This window comes from Haliotis rubra, unplaced genomic scaffold, assembly GCF_003918875.1.
Source record: "Haliotis rubra isolate DU_JTF1 unplaced genomic scaffold, ASM391887v1 Scf2, whole genome shotgun sequence".
NCBI classification, from domain to species: domain Eukaryota; kingdom Metazoa; phylum Mollusca; class Gastropoda; order Lepetellida; family Haliotidae; genus Haliotis; species Haliotis rubra.
Window position 1 is genome coordinate 1,547,051 of NW_025766002.1, and position 21,768 is coordinate 1,568,818.

General features: G+C 38.2%; 1 protein-coding gene across 2 annotated transcripts in view; it reads left to right on the forward strand.

The window, feature by feature from the left end:
* The window catches only part of LOC124275329 (serine/threonine-protein kinase Sgk1-like), a 123,596-nt gene that overhangs the window by 75,451 nt on the left and 26,377 nt on the right, over nucleotides 1–21,768 (forward strand). For both annotated transcript variants that reach the window (XM_046710827.1, XM_046710828.1), the window contains exons 5-7: nucleotides 5,474–5,564; nucleotides 19,749–19,798; nucleotides 20,290–20,563. In XM_046710827.1, the coding sequence (XP_046566783.1) occupies nucleotides 5,474–5,564; nucleotides 19,749–19,798; nucleotides 20,290–20,563 (415 nt within the window). The remainder of the gene's footprint in view (nucleotides 1–5,473; nucleotides 5,565–19,748; nucleotides 19,799–20,289; nucleotides 20,564–21,768) is intronic.

Here is a 21,768-nt window from a genome sequence, read left to right on the forward strand (position 1 = left end):
CTTTAAACACATCCCACTCATCCATTGTCAGGAGGAACTTAGTTTGGTTGCAGAAATTCTACATTGTTCTCAGCAGAAGATTAATATCCGTGAAGATCTGGGTTAGAATTGATCTTCAGTAACCCATGCTTGTCGTAAGAGGCGACTAACGGGATCGGGTGGTCAGGCTCACTGACTTGGTTGACACATGTCATCATATCCCAATTGTGTAGATTGATGCTCATGCTGTTGATCACTGGATTGTCTGGTCCAGACTTGATTTACAGACTGCCACCATATAGCTGGAATATTGCTGAGTGCGGCGTAAAACTTAACTCACTCACTCACTCACTCATAAGTTTAGTCATAAGTTTAACTGTAGCTACCAAAACAATCTCAGGGATCATTTGTATTTTGAGGATGTTGTTTGTATTAAAAAAAAGCACAGAATTTCATTAAAATATCAGCAAAAATATTTACCGTGCTTGTTTTGTTCAGTATGCATGAAAGTGGGTCCAGTAGGTTAGCCTTGTGTTTACAGAATCTACCAAAACAATCTCAGGGATCATTTGTATTTCGAGGATGTTGTTTGTATTAAAAAAAAGCACAGAATTTCATTAAAATATCAGCAAAAATATTTACCATGCTTGTTTTGTTCTGTATGCATGGAAGTGGGTCCAGTAGGTTAGCCTTGTGTTTACAGAATTTGCTCTCTACCCCAAAGATCTTGTGCCTTGTCTACAGAGCATTTGTAGCACTATGACATTCATGAGCCTTTGAAAAACTATAGAGTTATGACATTTCGAAAGGCAGGTAACACTGTGGATTAGGACCTTAGGTTCTGAGTATATCCAATTGCTGGGGTCACCAGCTGAGATATTGCTGGATATTGCCTTAAAGTGGTATAACATGTGAAAGTGGTATAAAACCAAAAAGTGGTATAACATTTGAAAGTGGTATAAAACCATAAAGTGTTACAACATGTGAAAGTGGCATACAACCATAAAGTGGTATAATATCTTAAAGTGGTATAACACCTAAAAGTGGTATAACATGTGAAAGTGACATACAGCCATAAAGTGGTATAATATCTTAAAGTGGTATAACACCTAAAAGTGGTATAACATGTGAAAGTGACATATAGCCATAAAGTGGTATAATATCTTAAAGTGGTATAACACCTAAAAGTTGTATAACATGTTAAAGTGGCGTGGTATAACATTTTAAAGTGGTAGAACACATTAAAGTGGTAGAACTTTTTAAAGTGATTTAAAATCTTAAAGTGGTATCAAACCTCAGTTTCACATTGGCTTAATACTTTTGTGGCGTGAAACCTCAGTTCCAACAAAACAGACATGTCTGCACCAACCCTGTCTCTATGACCCTGCCCTACTGGTGAGCTTGTACATTGTACTACATGTACATATTTACACCATGCAGCCAGCCCTTCAATCAGAACATCTGTATGCCAGACAGCAGCTGGGGCTGCACCTTGTTTGCTTCTTTGCGGTTATCTGTATCTGTGCCACCAGCTGGAACACTGTGTTGTCTGTGAGTGAGTGAGTGAGTGGGTGGATGTGTGGGTGGTTGTACAGCATGTGTTCTGATGAAAGAGTAATCAGGTGGTATATGTGAAGCCAAGTGTGTAAGTGACTAGGTCCAGGGTCTGTGGGTGGTTGTACAGCATGTGTTCTGATGAAAGAGTAATCAGGTGGTATGTGTGGAGCCAAGTGTGTAAGTGACTTGGTCCAGGGTCTGTGGGTGGTTGTACAGCACAAGCACCGGCAAGTAAGTGAGTCGGTGGGTGGGTCTGTGGATGGTCAGATGTGTAAGATGATTGGGTTTGATGCTCGGGATGACAAGAAAGTGTCTGTAGTACTTGGACTGAAAGGTCAGCTGAGTTTATCATGGCTGCTGTACAAATTACGGTTCTTTAATGACAGTTCATTAATCATCTTAAGACAGAAGACAAGACAAAAAAAAAAGACAAAAAAAAACAGTAAGGATGTATGGTCACAAGTTTCCATGTGTTTTGATGATCATCCACTGAGGTTACACAATGTTGATGTCAGTTTGAACTTTTGTAGCAGTTACATTCAGAAACTGCAGTAAATATAACCAACAACAAAATTAACACAAAATGTTAAAGAAACAGGGTCACAGTGACCTTTTGGGTTTTGAAACCCGTCATTCCTGACAACTACTGTCTCAGACGTTTAACCACATCAAATGCAACATTGCTACATCAATCTCTTTATTCATACAATTTCACCAGAGACCAATGTTTCCTGATAACAGGGTGGGGGGGTGGCCCAGTGGTTGAGGCATTCGCTCAGCATGCCAAGACCCAGGTTCGATTCACCACATGGGTACAATGTGTGAAGCCCATTTCTGGTGTCCCCCCGCTGTGATATTGCTGGAATATTGCTAAAAGCAGCGTACAACCATACTCACTCACTCACTTTACACAATGTATGCATAAATATCTACAAGAAAACTATATGACATCTTGTAAACCATTCCGACTGAAAATACTCAATCGATCTACTCAAGTGTCTTCACAATATGTACTCATAAGTATTAACAAATTGAAAATCATATAACATCTTTTAAACCATTCCAGCTGAAAATACTCAGAAAGTTTGACACCAAATTAATATATGACATTTCAGTTTTGTTGAGTTATGAAGACACTAAATTTTAATGTCACATGCCATTATGTTGTTATCTCTGGGATCATATAATTGCCAACCCATTTCTTTAAAAAGTGAACGAGAAAATGTAATCATAATTTACATTTATTACATTTCTGTCGACATGTCAAGTATGGAAAAAAACAAAACAGTTGAGATTACTCAGTGTATTAAAAATCATCTAAAATATAACTCTTTTTCTTTTGAGAAAATAGAACAAAAACAACTCTCCCAAGAAATAATGGTGCTAAATATTGCAAATTCATAATTTTTCCCACCCCTACAGATAAAGATTTCTGCAAATGCTACATTGATGGTGTGTTAAGTCAAACTGCTGTGCTAAGTCTAAGTCAACATAAGAATTGAGTGAGTGAGTTTAGTTTTACGCCACACTCAGCAATATTCCAGCTATATGGCGGCGGTCTGTAAATAATCGAGTCTGGATCAGATAATCCAGTGATCAACGGCATGAGCATCGATCTATGCAATTGGGAACCGATGACATGTGTCAACCAAGTCAGCCAGCCTGACGACCCGATTCCGTTAGTTGCCTAGCATGGGTTACTGAAGATCAATTCAAACCCGGATCTTCACAGGTTTCATAAGATGTGATCACCAGGAGAAGATGGTCAGACTGGCAGACTTGGTTAATGCATGTCGTTGTATCCCACTTGCATAAGTCAATACTCATGATGTCTATCACTGGATTCGCGGACTTGATTATCTACAAACCGCAGTCGTGAAGCTGGAATATTGCTGACTGTATCATTTAAGGAAAGATCTAGTGAAGAGTGAGTGAGTGAGTATGGTTTTACGCCGCTTTTAGCAATATTCCAGCAATAACACGGCGGGGGACACTAGAAATGGGCTTCACACATTGTACCCATGTGGGGACTCGAACCCGGGTCTTCGGCGTGATGAGCGAACACTTTAACCACTAGGCTACCCCACCGCCCCCATCTAGTGAAGAGATCTGGACACTCACATGTATAAATGGCACATATTGTTCTGTTGTTTTGTTCCTTACACTCAAGTATTGATTTCTCCAAATACCACAGTCATAGTATAACTTGTATGTAGGTGCTGCTGTATTCTAAGAGAATATTTATTTTTAGCCAGGATCAGTTGTGGTAGCTTCTTCTTTAGAAGACATCATGGGCTGGGGATCTATTCTGTTCAGAATCATTGAGGTTAATGAGATGTTAACAGAAAATTAATTTATAAAACCACTGGCCAAAATGAATACTGTATGTTAAGGTTCAGGAAACAGATCAAGTGCCTAAAATCCTCAAATATCTGATCTTTGATACATCTGCAGAATAAAACATAAAAATGAAAAACACTTCATGTTGTCAATTCACATTTTGTAAAATAATTACAGTAAAATACCTTTATAACGAACTCTAAGGGACCACTGAAATTAGTTCGTTATATCCGTAGTTCGCTATTCACTTTTTTATATGATAATATAAGGTTTATTCTGGACTTTTAAAACAGTTCGCTATAGCAGTCAGTTCATTATATCTGTGTTCGTTATAAAAGTATTCTACTGTATATTCTCTATATTTCTGAATAATTGCAAAAGATATAGAAGAGCAAAATGATTAATGTTCCACAGCAATATATGTTTCTTGCTACTGGAAATACAGAAAACTTCAAACCATGAATATTTGATCATTGATCAGTGATCAACATCTGGTAAGAGAAAACATTATGGTTAAATTCAGCCTGATAATTGCATTACATATTTTCACCTTGGCAATAGACGCTGGCAAACCAGAACATAATTTACCACAGCTGTATATGTTTCTTTCAAAACCGGTATTTCATTCACATGCAGATATGTCTGTGATAATTGTATGTGACACTTTCATTAAATTTATCATCAAAGACCAAGGCTTCGTACATTTCACATGTGTGGTTATGCCCTTAAATTCCCCTGACAGTTATTACTGCTTTAGTTAATTGCTTCCATGTAAATGGGTCAGTGTAGTGTCTCTCATTTGGAGTGCTATAATGAGGGGCACCTGCCATGAACAGGATGTATAAATTATGACACACCTTGTACATTTCATAATCAACATGTATGTGTGTATGTTTCCTCTCTTCTTGTCAACAGCTGTGAGTGTCTGAGTATACCGCTATGTAATTAAATATCCAATATTCAAATATGTCTATTCAGCAGAAATATCTGACGACGGGACATAAATTTACGCAATGAGATCTTGTTGTCAAATTTTGATTTCAGTTATCACTGACATGATACAAGAAAAGTACCATTATTATCTGACATTTTCATATTCTCCTAAAATTCCTACAGATTGGTGGCAGTTTGTAAATAATCAAGTTTGGACCAGACAATTTAGTGATTGATGATGTCATGAGCGTCAATTACTCAAATGGGATATGATGCATCAACTAAGTCAACTCAAAATATAGTGCAATGTCGGAGATGGTACAGAGAGGTTTATGCAAAAAAATTCATTTGTAAACTGATGTATTTCCTTCCGAAAGCTTCAATGTTAAAATAGATACAAAACAGGTCCTATGCATTGTCTGCAGCGATTACTGTCCAAATGGGAAAGACAAGCCATCCATTGCCAGAATTGCTATGGAAAGTGTTAATATCGTGGGAGCAGCAGGAAACTAGAACTATACTCCTGGCAACAGATGTTGAATATGTGAATATTGCTGGTGGTTAACTTGTGCTTTATATGCGTGTGTTGGGATGAATACTATGGTTATGCTCCTCGGCATAAATGAACATTTTGCTTATTCTGATTGTCATTTCGGTATTGTAGCCCTGATGTGCGGAGTTTCCTCTCACTAGACAAGCAACGAAATGCCCAACGTAGAGTCGACTCTGATAACTTTGAAGACGCTGATATAATGGTGAGTATTTTACATAATTTAGCTTTATCGGTATCTTTAATGAACATCAGTTGATTATTAGTATTGGTATAATACAACAATGGTATGATACAACAATGGTATGATACAACAATGGTATGATATGCATTGTGATATGTATCCAATGTCTTTTTTTCGTCACGATATGGCTGAGATATTACCGATGTGACGTTAAATTTAACTCACTCACTCACTCCAATGTCTTTTAATGTTGCATTAAACAATATTCCTGCTACATGATTGACATCTGTAGATAATGGAGTCTGGACGAGACAATCCAGTGACTGATAAAAGTCTAAACAGTTATGACACAATCATGCACCAACCAAGTAACAAGCCTGCCCACCCAATCCTGTTCGTCGCTTTTAACGACAAGCCTGGACAAACAATTCCAGCCCATATCCTCACATGGATCCCTGTGATGCATACCTAGGTTGTTAAACTTTATATACCACTGAAAGAGGGAGTAGTCTCTGGGGGTCTGGTGAGTGAGTGAGTAAGTTAGTTTTACACCGCACTCAGCAATATTCCAGCTGCACGGCGGCAGTCTGAAATAGTCGAGTCTGGACCAGACAATCCAGTGATAAACAGCAGGAGCATCGATCTGCGCAAGTGGGAACTGATGACATGTGTCAACCAAGTCAGCAAGCCTGACCACCCGATCCCGTTAGTCCACCTCTTACGACAAGCATGGGTTACTGAAGATCAATATTCTAACCCAGATCTTCACGGGTCCTGGGGGTCTGGTAACCATCTCAATCTAGACAATGTAGACCAGGACATGTGTGAATTTTTAGTTACTACACTCATGAACTACTCATTTGATAAACAGTTGAGTACAGGAGGGTTTGATTATCTTGAATCAAACTTGCTAGTCAGCTTTTTAATGTTGAAAGAGTGCAATTAAATTGCGAAGATTTACACCAAGTGGCTGGCTCACTTTAGTATGAGGGATTTCAGGAACATTTCTGACATCTGGTTGCCATGGAAACATTTTTATAGCCATTTATGGAAAACCAAATACTGGAGCCATCCTACTTGATGTCATTTCTACAAGATGAATCTAGACTGCATGTCTGTATGTTCTGGATCCCAATGGGAATGATTACAATTCTATGTCTGCACAAATATGTTGTCAGAATAAGGCTTCATAAACTCATACGATTTCCGCTAGAATTTACACATTTTAGTGTCGTCAAAGGTTGACTAGAGTTTTACTTATTTCTCCTTGGCCTGCTTTTCAAAACAGCTTAAAAAATGTATGAAATCTATAACAATGTGTTTGTGTTTGTTTACTCCACGTTTACTCATTTCCATATTTATGGAATATGCCTATCAGGATATCGTGGAAAAAATAAATGTAGCAAATGAGTTTTTTTCATCAGAATAATGACCGTTGTGATATCATGGCTGAAAAGATCGAGAATTGATTACGTGTAGTAGGAGTCAACTTATGAGTATCAAAGGCTAGACAGACTTCATCTGTCTATCAGTGTGCCTTGTCTTTAGCGTTAGGATGATTATAACGTGGGTACAGTATGTATAATCCACCACCTAAAGCATGTTTAAAGTGCTACACCAGTCAATGGCTATATGTGCACTTGATATTCATTGTTAAATCTCGGGGAAGTATTCAACGCAAGCTGCCTGTGAGGCAGGCTTATTACTTTCTCAGCTATACTTGGTACCTATTGACTGCTGGAGTGCTATATGTAGTTCACTCACTCACTCACTCACTCTAGACCAATGCTGTAATGTTGATCACTGGATTGTCTGGTCCAGACTCGATTATTTACAGACCACCACCATGTAGCTGGAATAAACTCACTCACTCACTCACTCACTCACTCACTCACTCACTCACTCACTCACTCACTCACTCACTCACTCACTCACTCACTCACTCACTCACTCACTCACTCACTCACTCACTCACTCACTCACTCACTCACTCACTCACTCACTCACTCACTCACTCACAATCAATCAATCAATCAATCAATCAATCATGAAAGCAATAAATCATCTTGTCCAAAATAATCATTGCTTATTATTTGAACCAAGGAAATCTTTTCATGAAATATTTCGCATACAGCTATCATTTGCATCTTGAGGAGTAAAACTTGGTAAGTCATGGTAATCTGTTCAGTTATGATATATGAGCCTGTCAGTCAAATGAAGCTTTCAATCAGCCCAAACTATAGATTGACATCTGATACCAAAACAACAATGGCTCATTCCTCCACAAATTGTATTTTATTCCTGGACATGTTTATCGAATCAATGTGAGCCTTCTGAAGGAAATCAACTGCTCGGTCCCAAGCAGACAAGGAACCTGTCCTTGACGCCATGCCACTGAAAGCTTTCTGGAATTTAACCCAATTTACTCTTATTTTATGGTTGGCTTGTGTCTACATGGTACCTGGCTCTGTCTGCCCCAGTGGTTGCTGGGATATGTGGCAGCATAACAAAGGAGCATTGTAGAGAATTAATTATATCCAAGTCATATTTCTCACAGACCAAATTCAGTTCTATATGCTTCCAAAACTTGATGGTGATTTCTTTGAAATTGAAACTTAAAAGCAGATATGGAATGAGATTGGGTATGCTCGAGTTTCTGAAGACATTCAGCGACAGGGTAACATGAGAGGATGGAATATGCCAGTCATAAAGATGTCGTTAAAAATCTTGTAGGATTACATTTACTAGGATAGGTTTGGGCACCTGTTTGTATTCTCTTCCTCATTTGGGACCCTAGTGGCAGAGTTATGTCCCTTTGATTGTGGGTTTAAATCTGAGTTGTGAAACCATGTTTCTGGGTTTGTAAGTATCATACCATGCTTATTGCTTTTACCATTCTGGTAAATGTTATTGTAAGATCTTTACTGCTTCTGGCTTTCCGGGGGCGGTGGGGTAACCTAGTGGTTAAAGCGTTGGCTCGTCACGCCGAAGACCCGGGTTTGAATCCCCACATGGGTACAATGTGTGAAGCCCATCTCTGGTTTCCCCTGCCGTAATGTTGCCGGAATATTGCTAAAAGCGGCGTAAAACCAAACTCAGTCAGTCAGTCAGTCTGGCTTTCCGCCTTCATCAGGCTGACATGCAGGGATATTTCAGTAACTGGGTTACTGTTCAAGGCAGTTTGAAACCAAACACACTGACATTTTCTCAGAAGTGTGTTTTTTGGCCCACATATCCACGTGAGCTTGAACTCTCACAAATCATCTATCAGTGACAGTTGCATTTTTGCCTGCTGCTCTTTAATAACGAGATAGATTCAGCCAAAATCTTGTGGTGATGTTAAAAGATGGTACAAGCATCAAAATTGGCACAGAGTGGCACAGATGATGATCTTCAATATAACATTCTTGCTCCACATTGGTTTTCCCGCTGTGCATAGAGTAGCCAAGACGTAAAAGCATTCGCTCATCATGCCTAGGCCTGGTTTCAGTTCCCTGCATGGTGCAATGTATGAAGCCCATTTCTGGTGTCCCTTGTCATGATATTGATGAAATACTGCAAAAAGCAGTTTCAAACCATATTCAATCTCTTGTTCCTGCCACATTAAGCAGCCATGGTGGGATATCATGATAAGCAGTTCAAAAGGATGTGAAACTGAAGTCACTCAGACATCCTCAGAACTAGTATTGTATTCCAGGTTAAGAAACTGCATGGGGAAATTGATTAGAACTCTTGGTTGCCGCGAAGCACCAGCTGCAAAAAGTAGCCTGCCAGGAAACGATGTTTACTCTCTAATGCTGTCACAAGTCCTGTGATTTAACATACATTTACAAATTGTGCAGCTGTGAGAATCAATGCTGGCACAGGTGCCTGGTACTCTGTAAATAGGAAAATATTGTTTCCACTAAATCTATTTATGTAGTCAGAGTTTGAAGTCAAAATTGTCTGCAGTACTGTTTCTTAAGTTTAATCAGAAGAGACATGCACATGCTAAAATCATCAGTATCATAAAGTTACATTTATCCTCTCAGCATTTAGACCCGAAACAGATCCCATGGCAGTGTTAGGAACCAAGTGTAGCACTGTTGCTTAAGTTAAATCGGAAGAGACGTCCACATCTAAAATCATCAGTATCATAAAGTAACATTTGTCCTCTCAGCATTTAGACAAGAAACAGATCCCATGGAAGTGTTAGGAACCAAGTGTAGCACTGTTGCTTAAGTTAAATCGGAAGAGACGTCCACATCTAAAATCATCAGTATCATAAAGTAACATTTATCCTCTCAGCATTTGACAAGAAACAGATCCCATGGAAGTGTTAGGAACCAAGGGTAATTAGTGTTAATCTATCAATCCTTGGTCCTAACGATGATTGGGAATGTCAGCCATTACCTAATCAGACAAGCCTCCAAGCCACTACACTGACAGTTTTAGGGTCATTGAGCCTCTAGGTGCCCAAGAACCAGCCAATGACATCAGACATGCTTGTTCCAATCCTATATTTGGAATTGCCACAATCCAAACCCAAACTCCTGTGACCTTTCAACAGTATTGTCTGAACATGGTAATGGACGTCTGTTGTTTTGGATAGTTTTCTGTCATTGTTAAAATATGTTACTCCATTGTCTGAATACTGATGTTCATATGCAAGTTCAAATCTCTAAAAAATTGAATATTGTTTTGAGTTGGTAGCAAAGGGCATTTAAGTGTTGGTATGTGTGTCAGTCATGATGTCATCTGTGTCCCCAAAAGACATTGCCAGAAGGCAAGATGGCTGCCATTGAAGGTCAAATGACCAATGGCTACACTAGTGGCAGTTTTCATGAATCACAAGGGTTGATGATGTCCAAACTAGGAAGTTTGAAGAAACAATGTTAGTCTGAAGTCATTGTGTTTGGAGTGGCATGGTGGTGGGATGGATTGTTTGAGGGTTCCGAAGAGTTGCAAAAAGTCTCATAGATCAACAGTAAGTATTATGTTCTATGGACACTGTTGCCATATTTCAGATTATTGATGCCTAATATGTTTTTGTGAGTGAGTTTGGAAGTGATATATTTCAGTCATCACCATGAGAACCCAAGACTAGAAGTTCTAAAGGATAAGGTGTACTATTTGTTTGTAGTGTTTGAGAGGCATTCTAGAAGTTGTGAGCAATAGGAATGATAAGTCTTGATGGATGATCAACTTCTTTATTGTTCAGTAGCGATGTTTCGGTATAGATACTTATACTGTTATACCGCTCATGCTTGAAAACAGTATAAGTATCTATACCAAACGTACAATAGCGATGTTTTGGGTATAGATACTTATACTGTTATATCGCTCATGCTTGAAAACAGTATAAGTATCTATACCGAAACGTACAATAGTGATGTTTTTGGTATAGATACTTATACTGTTATATCGCTCATGCTTGAAAACAGTATAAGTATCTATTCTGAAACGTACAATAGCGATGTTTTGGTATAGATACTTATACTGTTATACTGCTCATGCTTGAAAACAGTATAAGTATCTATTCCAAATGCATAATAATAAGCGATGTTTTGGTATAGATACTTATATTGTTATACTGCTCATGCTTGAAAACAGTATAAGTATCTATACCAACGCATTACAATAGCGATGTTTATAGGTATAGATACTTATACTGTTATTCCGCTCATGCTTGAAAACAGTATAAGTATCTATTCCAGAACGCATAATAGCGATGTTTGAATAGATACTTATACTGTTATTCCGCTCATGCTTGAAAACAGTATAAGTATCTATTCCAGAACGTACAATAGCGATGTTTCGGTATAGATACTTATATTGTTATACTGCTCATGCTTGAAAACAGTATAAGTATCTATTCCAGAACGCACAATAGCGATGTTTTGTTGAGGTATAGATATACTTATACTGTTATTCTAAGGTCGTATGCTTGAAAACAGTATAAGTATCTATTCCAGAACGCATAATAGCGATGGCCATGCTTGGTATAGATACTTATACTTATACTGTTATTCCGCTCATGCTTGAAAACAGTATAAGTATCTATTCCAGAACGTACAATAGCGATGTTTCGGTATAGATACTTATATTGTTATACTGCTCATGCTTGAAAACAGTATAAGTATCTATTCCAGAACGTACAATAGCGATGTTTTCGGTATAGATACTTATACTGTTATACCGCTCATGCTTGAAAACAGTATAAGTATCTATTCCAAAACGTACAATAGCGATGTTTTGGTATAGATACTTATACTGTTATTCCGCTCATGCTTGAAAACAGTATAAGTATCTATTCCAAAACGTACAATAGCGATGTTTCGGTATAGATACTTATACTGTTATACTGCTCATGCTTGAAAACAGTATAAGTATCTATTCCAAAACGTACAATAGCGATGTTTTGGTATAGATACTTATACTGTTATACCGCTCATGCTTGAAAACAGTATAAGTATCTATACCGAAGCGTTACAATAGCGATGTTTGGGTATAGATACTTATACTGTTATTCGCTTGATGCTTGAAAACAGTATAAGTATCTATTCCAAAACGTACAATAGCGATGTTTTGGTATAGATACTTATACTGTTATACTGCTCATGCTTGAAAACAGTATAAGTATCTATTCCAAAACGTACAATAGCGATGTTTTGGTATAGATACTTATACTGTTATACCGCTCATGCTTGAAAACAGTATAAGTATCTATGCCAAGCATAAATAGCGATGTTTGGTATAGATACTTATACTGTTATACTGCTCATGCTTGAAAACAGTATAAGTATCTATTCCAGAACGTGCAATGGCGATGTTTGGTATAGATGCTTATACTGTTATTCGCTCATGCTTGAAAACAGTATAAGTATCTATTCCAAATGTGCAATAGCGATGTTTTGGTATAGATACTTATACTGTTATACTGCTCATGCTTGAAAACAGTATAAGTATCTATTCCAAAACGTACAATAGCGATGTTTTGGTATAGATACTTATACTGTTATACCGCTCATGCTTGAAAACAGTATAAGTATCTATACCGAAGCGTATTAATAAGCGATGTTTGGGTATAGATACTTATACTGTTATTCTGCTCATGCTTGAAAACAGTATAAGTATCTATTCCAGAACGCACAATAGCGATGTTTTGGGTATAGATACTTATACTGTTATTCCGGCTCATGCTTGAAAACAGTATAAGTATCTATTCCAGAGCGTGCAATAGCGATGTTTGGGGTATAGATACTTATATTGTTATACTGCTCATGCTTGAAAACAGTATAAGTATCTATTCCAGAACGCATACAATAGCGATGTTTCGGTATAGATACTTATACTGTTATTCTGCTCATGCTTGAAAACAGTATAAGTATCTATTCCAGAACGTACAATAGCGATGTTTCGGTATAGATACTTATACTGTTATTCCGCTCATGCTTGAAAACAGTATAAGTATCTATTCCAGAACGTACAATAGCGATGTTTCGGTATAGATACTTATATTGTTATACTGCTCATGCTTGAAAACAGTATAAGTATCTATTCCAGAACGTACAATAGCGATGTTTCGGTATAGATACTTATATTGTTATACCGCTCATGCTTGAAAACAGTATAAGTATCTATTCCGGAACGTACAAGGGTTGATGATGTCCAAACTAGGAAGTTTGAAGAAACAATGTTAGTCTGAAGTCATTGTGTTTGGAGTGGCATGGTGGTGGGATGGATTGTTTGAGGGTTCCGAAGAGTTGCAAAAAGTCTCATAGATCAACAGTAAGTATCATGTTCTATGGACACTGTTGCCATTTTTCAGATTATTGATGCCTAATATGTTTTTGTGGAGTGAGTTTGGAAGTGATATATTTCAGTCATCACCATGAGAACCCAAGACTAGAAGTTCTAAAGGATAAGGTGTACTATTTGTTTGTAGTGTTTGAGAGGCATTCTAGAAGTTGTGAGTCTTGATGGATGATCAACTTCTTTATTGTTCAGTAGCATGCTTGAAAACAGTATAATTATCTATACCGAAATGTCGCTATTGAACAATAAAGAGATTGATCGTCCATAAAGACTTGTCATTCCTATTTGTTTGTAATAATGAGCTAATTGGATAATAAAGTTACCCAAGGAGGAATTATTGGTTGTAATGTTCACTATATTCCAGTTCGGGAATAAAGTGTATGATACAAACAATAATGTGACTTTGTAGAGAATCATACTCATTAATAAAAGGTACGTCGACAATAATAACCTCTGTGTTGGACATGTTAACCCAGTATCTGTGATCACCTTCCTTACTGCAGTTGCATGAAACAATGTTGTTTGTTAAATATCAAATTTACTGATGCCACTCAAATATCTAAAAACACATTTCTTTTCTTGTAAAGAATATGTGGAGTCTCTAACTCTCATGAAAACAGAAATATAGATATCTTGAACACTATACCATAAGATAAATATCATATTGCAATTTATAAAAAAACAACATCTATATACCCTATGATCCAGTAAACAAAATCACCTTCTGTCCAACATTGTTACAATTGAAGCATATTGATTTGCTCATCTGTTTTGACAGGCATGAAATAAATATTGATATTGCCATTTATCATCCAGTTTTATGGTAGAGGAATGCTGCAGAGTCTGTCAAAACAACGCATCATTTTAAAACCTGAACAGTAGTGCTCCATAGACTCAATTTCCAGCAATAAAGGATTTTAAATTATTGATAACATTATGAATAGATATATCCTGGAATATTGTCTCTGGGTACAGCTAAAATTTTAACTTCTAGTTCATTATCAAAAAATCCACATCCATCTATTTGTGTCTCTGGAACTAATTTAAACTATATGTCATCATTTCCAGGTTGATAAAGACTAATATCCCCCTACTCTGTGAATAGGAGTGAGTGAGTGAGAATGGTTTTACTCTTCCTTTAGCAGTATTCCGGCCATTACCCATGTAGGGAATCGAACCTAGGTCTCAGCATGGCACTTTAACCACTAAGCTACCCCAACACCCCATGTGGATAGGAGGTTTACAGTGTTGTTGTTGTTGTTGTTGTTTAGGTTTAGAATACTGTCTTTGAAATGAGGTTTATATTTCATAAACAGTAGCCAATCAAATGATACCAGTAAGTTATGTAATTTGAAATACTGAAATGTAACATCAAGTTTTTAAAAAATGAAAGCGAAAAATCTTGTTATTTTTGTTTGTTTATGATACAAGTTCATTTTGTCATTCTGTAAAGTAATACAGCTTATCTTTCTCTATCTAATCAGTGCACTCTGTTACCTCAGTCACAGGAGTTCGCTAATAATGTCATTGGAATTTATAGCTACCAATGTCATTCTATCCATTGCACTGACTCAACTGGAGTTAATTTTGATGTGAAAACTGACATAGTTTTATGAGTTGTCAAGAGGCCTTTGGTTTTCATTGTCAGTATAGGCTGGAAGTTTTGATGTGTATCCGTTCCCTAATTCTCTAACGCTAATTGCAATTTATTTGGACATAAATGTGCCTTCAGCAAAAAAGTAAGTTTCAACAAGAAACAGCAAACATTACACTCTCTGTGATTGATCAAGGCCACCGTGGTCCAAGCTTCCAGTGAGTGGTTCCATGCACTGGTAGCCATTTATATCTCAGTGTAATAGGTAATATATTATTATGAGATGAAATTGTTCTCTATATCACAGGGCTAAATTTCAGTAAACCAAAGTCCTCTCTTACCAATTACCTTTTTCCTTATCTCAACATTTGAAAGGTCAGTAAAATGTTCACGAAAATCAAAGGCAGGTAATTTGAGATCACAAGAACCACTGGTATGGATCCAGACCTTGGGTAGATTTACCAAAAAGCAAGCCGTGGAGAAATATAGGATGAGATGAACTGATATTCCATCAAATCCTTCTCTAAGAAAGTTTCCCAAACTGACAAAATGTCACTCACTCACTCACTCACTCACTCACTCACTCACTCACTCACTCACTCACTCACTCACTCACTCACTCACTCACTCACTCACTCACTCACTCACTCACTCACTCACTCACTCACTCACTCACTCACTCACTCACTCACTCACTCACTCACTCACTCACTCACTCACTCACTCACTCACTCACTCTTTGCTGCGGCAACTCCTAATGACTGATGTCTCAAATATGAAGTGTCCTTGAAGTTAAAGTCACAATCCAGACAATGTTTCCTTGGGTGAATGAACATTACAACACCATCAAGAAGAGTGCTTTGATGTGGTGCTGCTTGTACTCAGCTTGTGTCTGTACAGTAGATTTGGGGATTACTTATATTGATTGTGCTCGTTATGCCTCACCACATAAGTAGATATTGATGGGTAATGCTTCAGTAGGGCAGAAGCCACTGTAATCTAGTACTACTTGAGTGCAGAGGAATGCTTACATCACAGCAGAAGAAGTTGATCTGAGGATCTGGTATTCTAGTGTGCAGTTAGTTCTCAACGTTAATTTGTTTTGAAGAGAATAGTATGTTGATATAATACACAATTCATAGTATTTTGAAACTATTAGTATACATCTCAGTTTGCTTATAGAGTACATTCATATATTTCCTGAAAAAGTATTTTAGGACTTGACATTTATTAAAATAAGTAATTATAAATTCTGTCATATTATGGAAACTGATAAGCAATATTGTCCTATCAAGATTATGGACATGACATTAATTATCCTGATTAATTATATGTAATGCTAATATCATCATCTCACTCTGAAGAAAAAGCAATACATCTCGAATTACTGATTTCTGCCCTAGTAATCAAGGGTGGAAACCCGATCCACCATTGGTCAGGTTTGTAGCAAAAATAAGCTCTTTCACTTCTCTAAATGGCAATTTTGTACACACATACTAGGTACTGGTACTAGTACTGGTACTAGGTACTAGGTTCAGCAATTTTGTACATAAAATTATGTTTAAAATTATGCTTAGAAATTATGGGAAGGAGAGGGGGGTCATTGATTTTGTACATGACATGCAAGGGGAGGTCACTTAGTTTGTACAAACTTTTTTTGTGGGGGGGTGGGGGGTGTCATTCACCTTGTACATGCTGCTCCATAAAAATTATCACCACCAACCCTAGCCATAAATTATGAACGGTCCCTAACTGAAAAAAATATAGGAGGGGTGGTTTTTTTCAGGTAAAGAGTTTTACATTTATGAGAATAAGAATAAGATTTGCCCTTTCTCAAAGTATTACTATTTTCTGTTATTTCTTGAACATTTGTAAATAGTGAATTTCAAAAGGACTGTTGTAACATGAAAATATCACTGAAATAAGTCCTCAATAAGTTGAATTATTTTACTTGATAGCAATTTTATGCAAAATGATCTAATTCAGAGAATGAAAATTTGATCCTCCGACAGTAATTCTGAGTCTCTTAGGAATTAATGATTCAATTTTGGGGATTGGCATGACATGCTATGGAAGTCTGACTGCAGGATATCATGCACACGATGCACAACCTAATGATTATAATGCACTGTATTAACACCAGCCCTCACTGTGGTTTTCCATCAAGCATGTGTCCTGTCTGACATTAATTCAGTGATTGATGTTGTGGAAGACATGGTGCTGTTGATTGCATTCAGAAACAGATCATTGTTGTGTGGGGAAGTTGATAAATGGCCGTTACAGACCCTCCACATGTATGTTGTATGCAGCACTGATGATGGCAGACGTCTCTGGATTGTCTATTCTTTTAACCCTTTGCATCTCTCAGACATATCCAGATCCTATATCAATAAGTTCTAATCCGTAATTTGCCGTGATTATTATTCATTGTTTGTCTGATCCATGTGCTAGTGAATCAGTGGCAAATTGTTCACTTCCCTTTTCTGCATCTGCATTCGCATATAAATCATCATCTTCCTCATTTCCTAATATGGGGTGCTGGGGTAGCCTAGTGATTAAGACCTTCGCTCGTCACACCAGAGATCTGGGTTCAATTCCCACATGGGTACAGTGTGTGAAGCCCATTTCTGGTGTCCCCTGCTGTGATATTCCTGGAATATTGCTACAAGTGGCATAAAACTAAACTCACTCATTCCTCCTAATCTGCTCTTATGTCATATCAGGAAGCCTTCCTCCTCATCCAGCGCGATGGGGTAGCCTAGTGGTTAAAGCGTTCGCCCGTCACGCCGAAGACCCATGTTCGATTCCCCATATGGGTACAATGTGTGAAGCTAATTTCTGGTGTTCCCACCTTGATATTGCTGGAATATTGCTAAAAGTGGCGTAAAACTAAACTCACTCACTCCTCCCTCATCTAAGTATGGATGGAGCCTCTTGTCTTCAGCAAACCATGCTTATTGTAAGAGTTGACTAACAGGATCGGGTGGTTAGGCTCATTGACTTGTTTCACACATGTCATCATAGTGAGTGAGTGAGTGAGTTTGGTTTTATGACGCTTTTAGCAATATTCCAGCAATATCATGGCGGGGGACACCAGAAATGGGCTTCACACATTGTACACATGTGGGGAATCGAACCCAGGCCTTCGGTGTGACGAGCGAACGCTTTAACCACTAGGCTACCGCACCACCCCACATGTCATCATAACCCAATTGCTAGGATCAATGCTCATGATATCAATCACTGGTATTCTGGTCCGGACTTTATTATTTACAGACCGCCATCATATAGCTCAGATAATCCTGATTGTGGTGTTTAACTACAAACATGGGAAGGGTTGCAATTTACTGTGCAGAGTTCTCTCCCTTCAATGAGTCCCAGATTAATGCAGAAACTTATCCTTGGTTTGTTAGCAATATCCACATGCTCATCAGTTTCACTACAGTGAAAAATGTCTTAGATCTGCATCAATTTTTGTTTCCCTCTCACACTCACTCAGCCTTGCTCCATTTAGAGATAAGGTCCCCCATAACCTGAATCATCTCAGAATTTGGGGTCTCAAGTACCCCATTCTGCCTAATAAGGATCATCTGGCCAGAAGAAAGACAAAACGTCTTTTAAAAAATAATTCATCAATCAAAGTGTGTTGCATGTAAATGTTTCCCAAGTGTGAATATTGACAGTCTTAGATAACCTTGTCTGGATAAACACTACCAGGCCAACTGTCGTTTATTTCCCAGTGAATGTCGGTATATTGTATGGTTCCGACCTCAGGCGAGTGTAGGGAAACAACACTACCTCAGGGGAGTTCATCAATGTCTGACCGCCTCCGTGGTGTAGTGGTTAGAGCGTCCGCCTGGAGAGCGGAAGGTCGCGGGTTCGACCCCCGACCGCGTCATACCAAAAGACGTTAAAAATATGGTACTTGTTGGTCCCTGCCTGACGCCCGGCATTAATGGGTACAACAAGGACTGGTCGGCTGGGAGTCAGTATAATGTGTCTGAGTGGGGTATTCATGCTTCACTGCGGCATGGTATCTCAGTGGGCTAGCACTATAAAACCAGCATCAGTCTGGGCTAGTACAAGCAGCCGCACATACACATACACACACATGCACTTCGTCATATGAGCGAAATATTCTCAAGCACGACGTTAAACCCAATTTCACCTCACCTCACCTCATCAATGTCTGAAAATCATGACAAAAGTAACACTCCATTTTGAAAAAAAGATTCAGTTTTGTTAAATGGGTTGTTATGATTTATGTATCTGTCTTTTTATAGGTTGAAGGTGTATTTGTTGATGTTGATCAGCTGATAAAGACAGTGCCTCAAGCTGAGCAATCTTACCATGTGGCACTTCACGCATCATGGAGTTTTCTTGTTTCAGAGACTGATGAATATCAGCTAATTTGACTTTAATTTTTAAACAAAATGTTGCTAAAAGTGACATAAAGTCTAGTCCTCACTCACTCACACAGTTTCACACATATTTCTCTCTCTCTCTGTCTCATTCTCACACTCACTCACAAACTCACACTCACTCACTCACTCATTCACTTCAGAAGGGGTCAGAAAGAAAGATAGGCAGACACGGATTGATTTTGTAGAACTGGAAGAATATCCCAGGAAGATTGGTTTATGTCACAGGTTTGCGTGGCTGCATGTTTTTCAGATTGCACCATGTAAATACTGTGGCGAGGAACTGCTTTACATTTCATTATCAGTTTCAGCTCGCATCATATGTTGGTTATTTTACACTTACAGCCACTTTATTCCTGATAGGTCTGTACATTTTGTGTTTTTATTTTCCAGAATGGGAAAGATGCCAACCCAGTTAATCTGGGACCGAGTGAAAAGACAAGGTAAGTGTTCTTTTGTATCGAAGACATGCAAAGAAGACCTTTGTTTCTCTGTAACATGTCTCTGGGATTCAGTGTTCTCTCCGCTTTAGAATGTTGTCTTCTTCAAACAGTGGGAAATAGTATTCATGGACCCAAGAAAAGCTAAAAAACCCTGATGAAAGTGTGCTGTATCAAATCCATTGAGTATCATCTATTTTGTGCTGCTGAATAGAAAAACATGACACTTGTAAGTGATAAATCATGAAAGTCCTTCGGTCCAATAGTGTGTACACCATCATCAGTGGAGAGTGTTTTTGTTTCATTGTCTTTATACAATATTGATACTACTCTCCTGTCAACAAATCAGTAAAGCTTGTTTTTTTATCCTTGTTTTGAGTTTTATCATTGGATTGTCTGGTCCAGACTGTAAACAGACCGCTTTCATATAGCTGAAATATTGTGGCTTTATTTCACAAACAAACACTCAGAGTTGTTTCTTTCTTGCTTTTCAGTGTTCGTCCCAGTGACTTTGAATTCTTAAAAGTGATTGGCAAAGGAAGTTTTGGCAAGGTGCTGTTGGCCAAACATCGTGCGGAGGCTAAAGTTTACGCTGTCAAGGTGTTACAGAAGCAGGCTATTATGAAGCGCAATGAGGTCAAACACATTATGGCCGAACGGAATGTGTTGTTGAAGAACGTGAAACACCCCTTCCTCGTCGGCCTCCACTACTCCTTCCAGACCCCAGACAAACTCTACTTCATCCTCGACTACGTCAATGGTGGCGAGGTAATTCAATGATAGTTTTGGGGGTTTGAATTTGGCGTCATTTTGTTGATGTTAGAGCTGAGAATCCCATGTGAGTTTGAATTAAGACAGCTGAGCCAGTGCAAATGAGATTAGACTCGGTGAGGACAGATATTGTCTTGTTCTCTTCTCTTCCTTCATCTTGTGTGGTGTAGCACAGTGGTACAAGCTCTTGCTCATTGTCCATAAGGGCCACAAACAACCTAATTCTGGTTGTGGATTTGAATCTATGATATTTTTCAGATTATGATCTATGATAACCCAACATATTACCTTTAAGGGCCTCGTTTCTCAAAGCGATCATAGCGCTACGACTGTCGTAAGTCAGTGTTAAAATATGGTAGTTACGATCATCTTAGTGCTATGACAGTCGTAAGTCAATGTTAAAATATGGTAGTTACGATCATCTTAGTGCTACGACAGTCGTAAGTCAATGTTAAAATATGGTAGTTGCCATCATCTTAGTGCTACGACAGTCGTAAGTCTATGTTAAAGTATGGGGGTTACGATCATCTTAGTGTTACGACAGTCGTAAATCCATGTTAAAGTATGGTAGTTACGATCATCGTAGCGCCAGACTGTCGAAATCTATGTTAAAATATGGTAGTTACGATCATCTTAGTGCTATGATCGCTTAGTGAAACGGGCCTCTGGTCAGTTTGGTCAAAGCCTTGCTGGTTTGTCAGCACAGTAAATATGCTGTGGTCAGTTTGAGTAAAGTGGTCAGTGCCTGGCTTGAATCCCATGCCTACATATATCAGTTTCATATCGTTCAGGTGTTTCCTCACTCCTCTTCTTACTCTTTTAAGTAACAAGAGCAGTTGCATAACTAATAGTTAAAGGTGTTTGTTTGTCATAATGAAGGTCCAGGTTCTATTCCTCACAAGGGGACAATGTTAAAGTTCATTTCTGTTGTCCCTTGCCATTATTTTGCTGGAATATTGCTAGAGAGGGCATAAAACCTAACTAGTTTGATTAAAGTATGAGTTTCACATTTATCTCTCAAATTTAAGGGCAGTGGGTTAGTGTAATGGTTAGAGGTGTTTGCTCATCATGATTAAGACCCTGGGTTCTGTTCCCCACATGGTTACAAAATGAAAGTTATTGTCTTGTGGCACACATCAACATAGAGCTGGATAGGCCTATTGCTAGAAACAGTGCTAAACCCAACTTACTCACTCAAATTA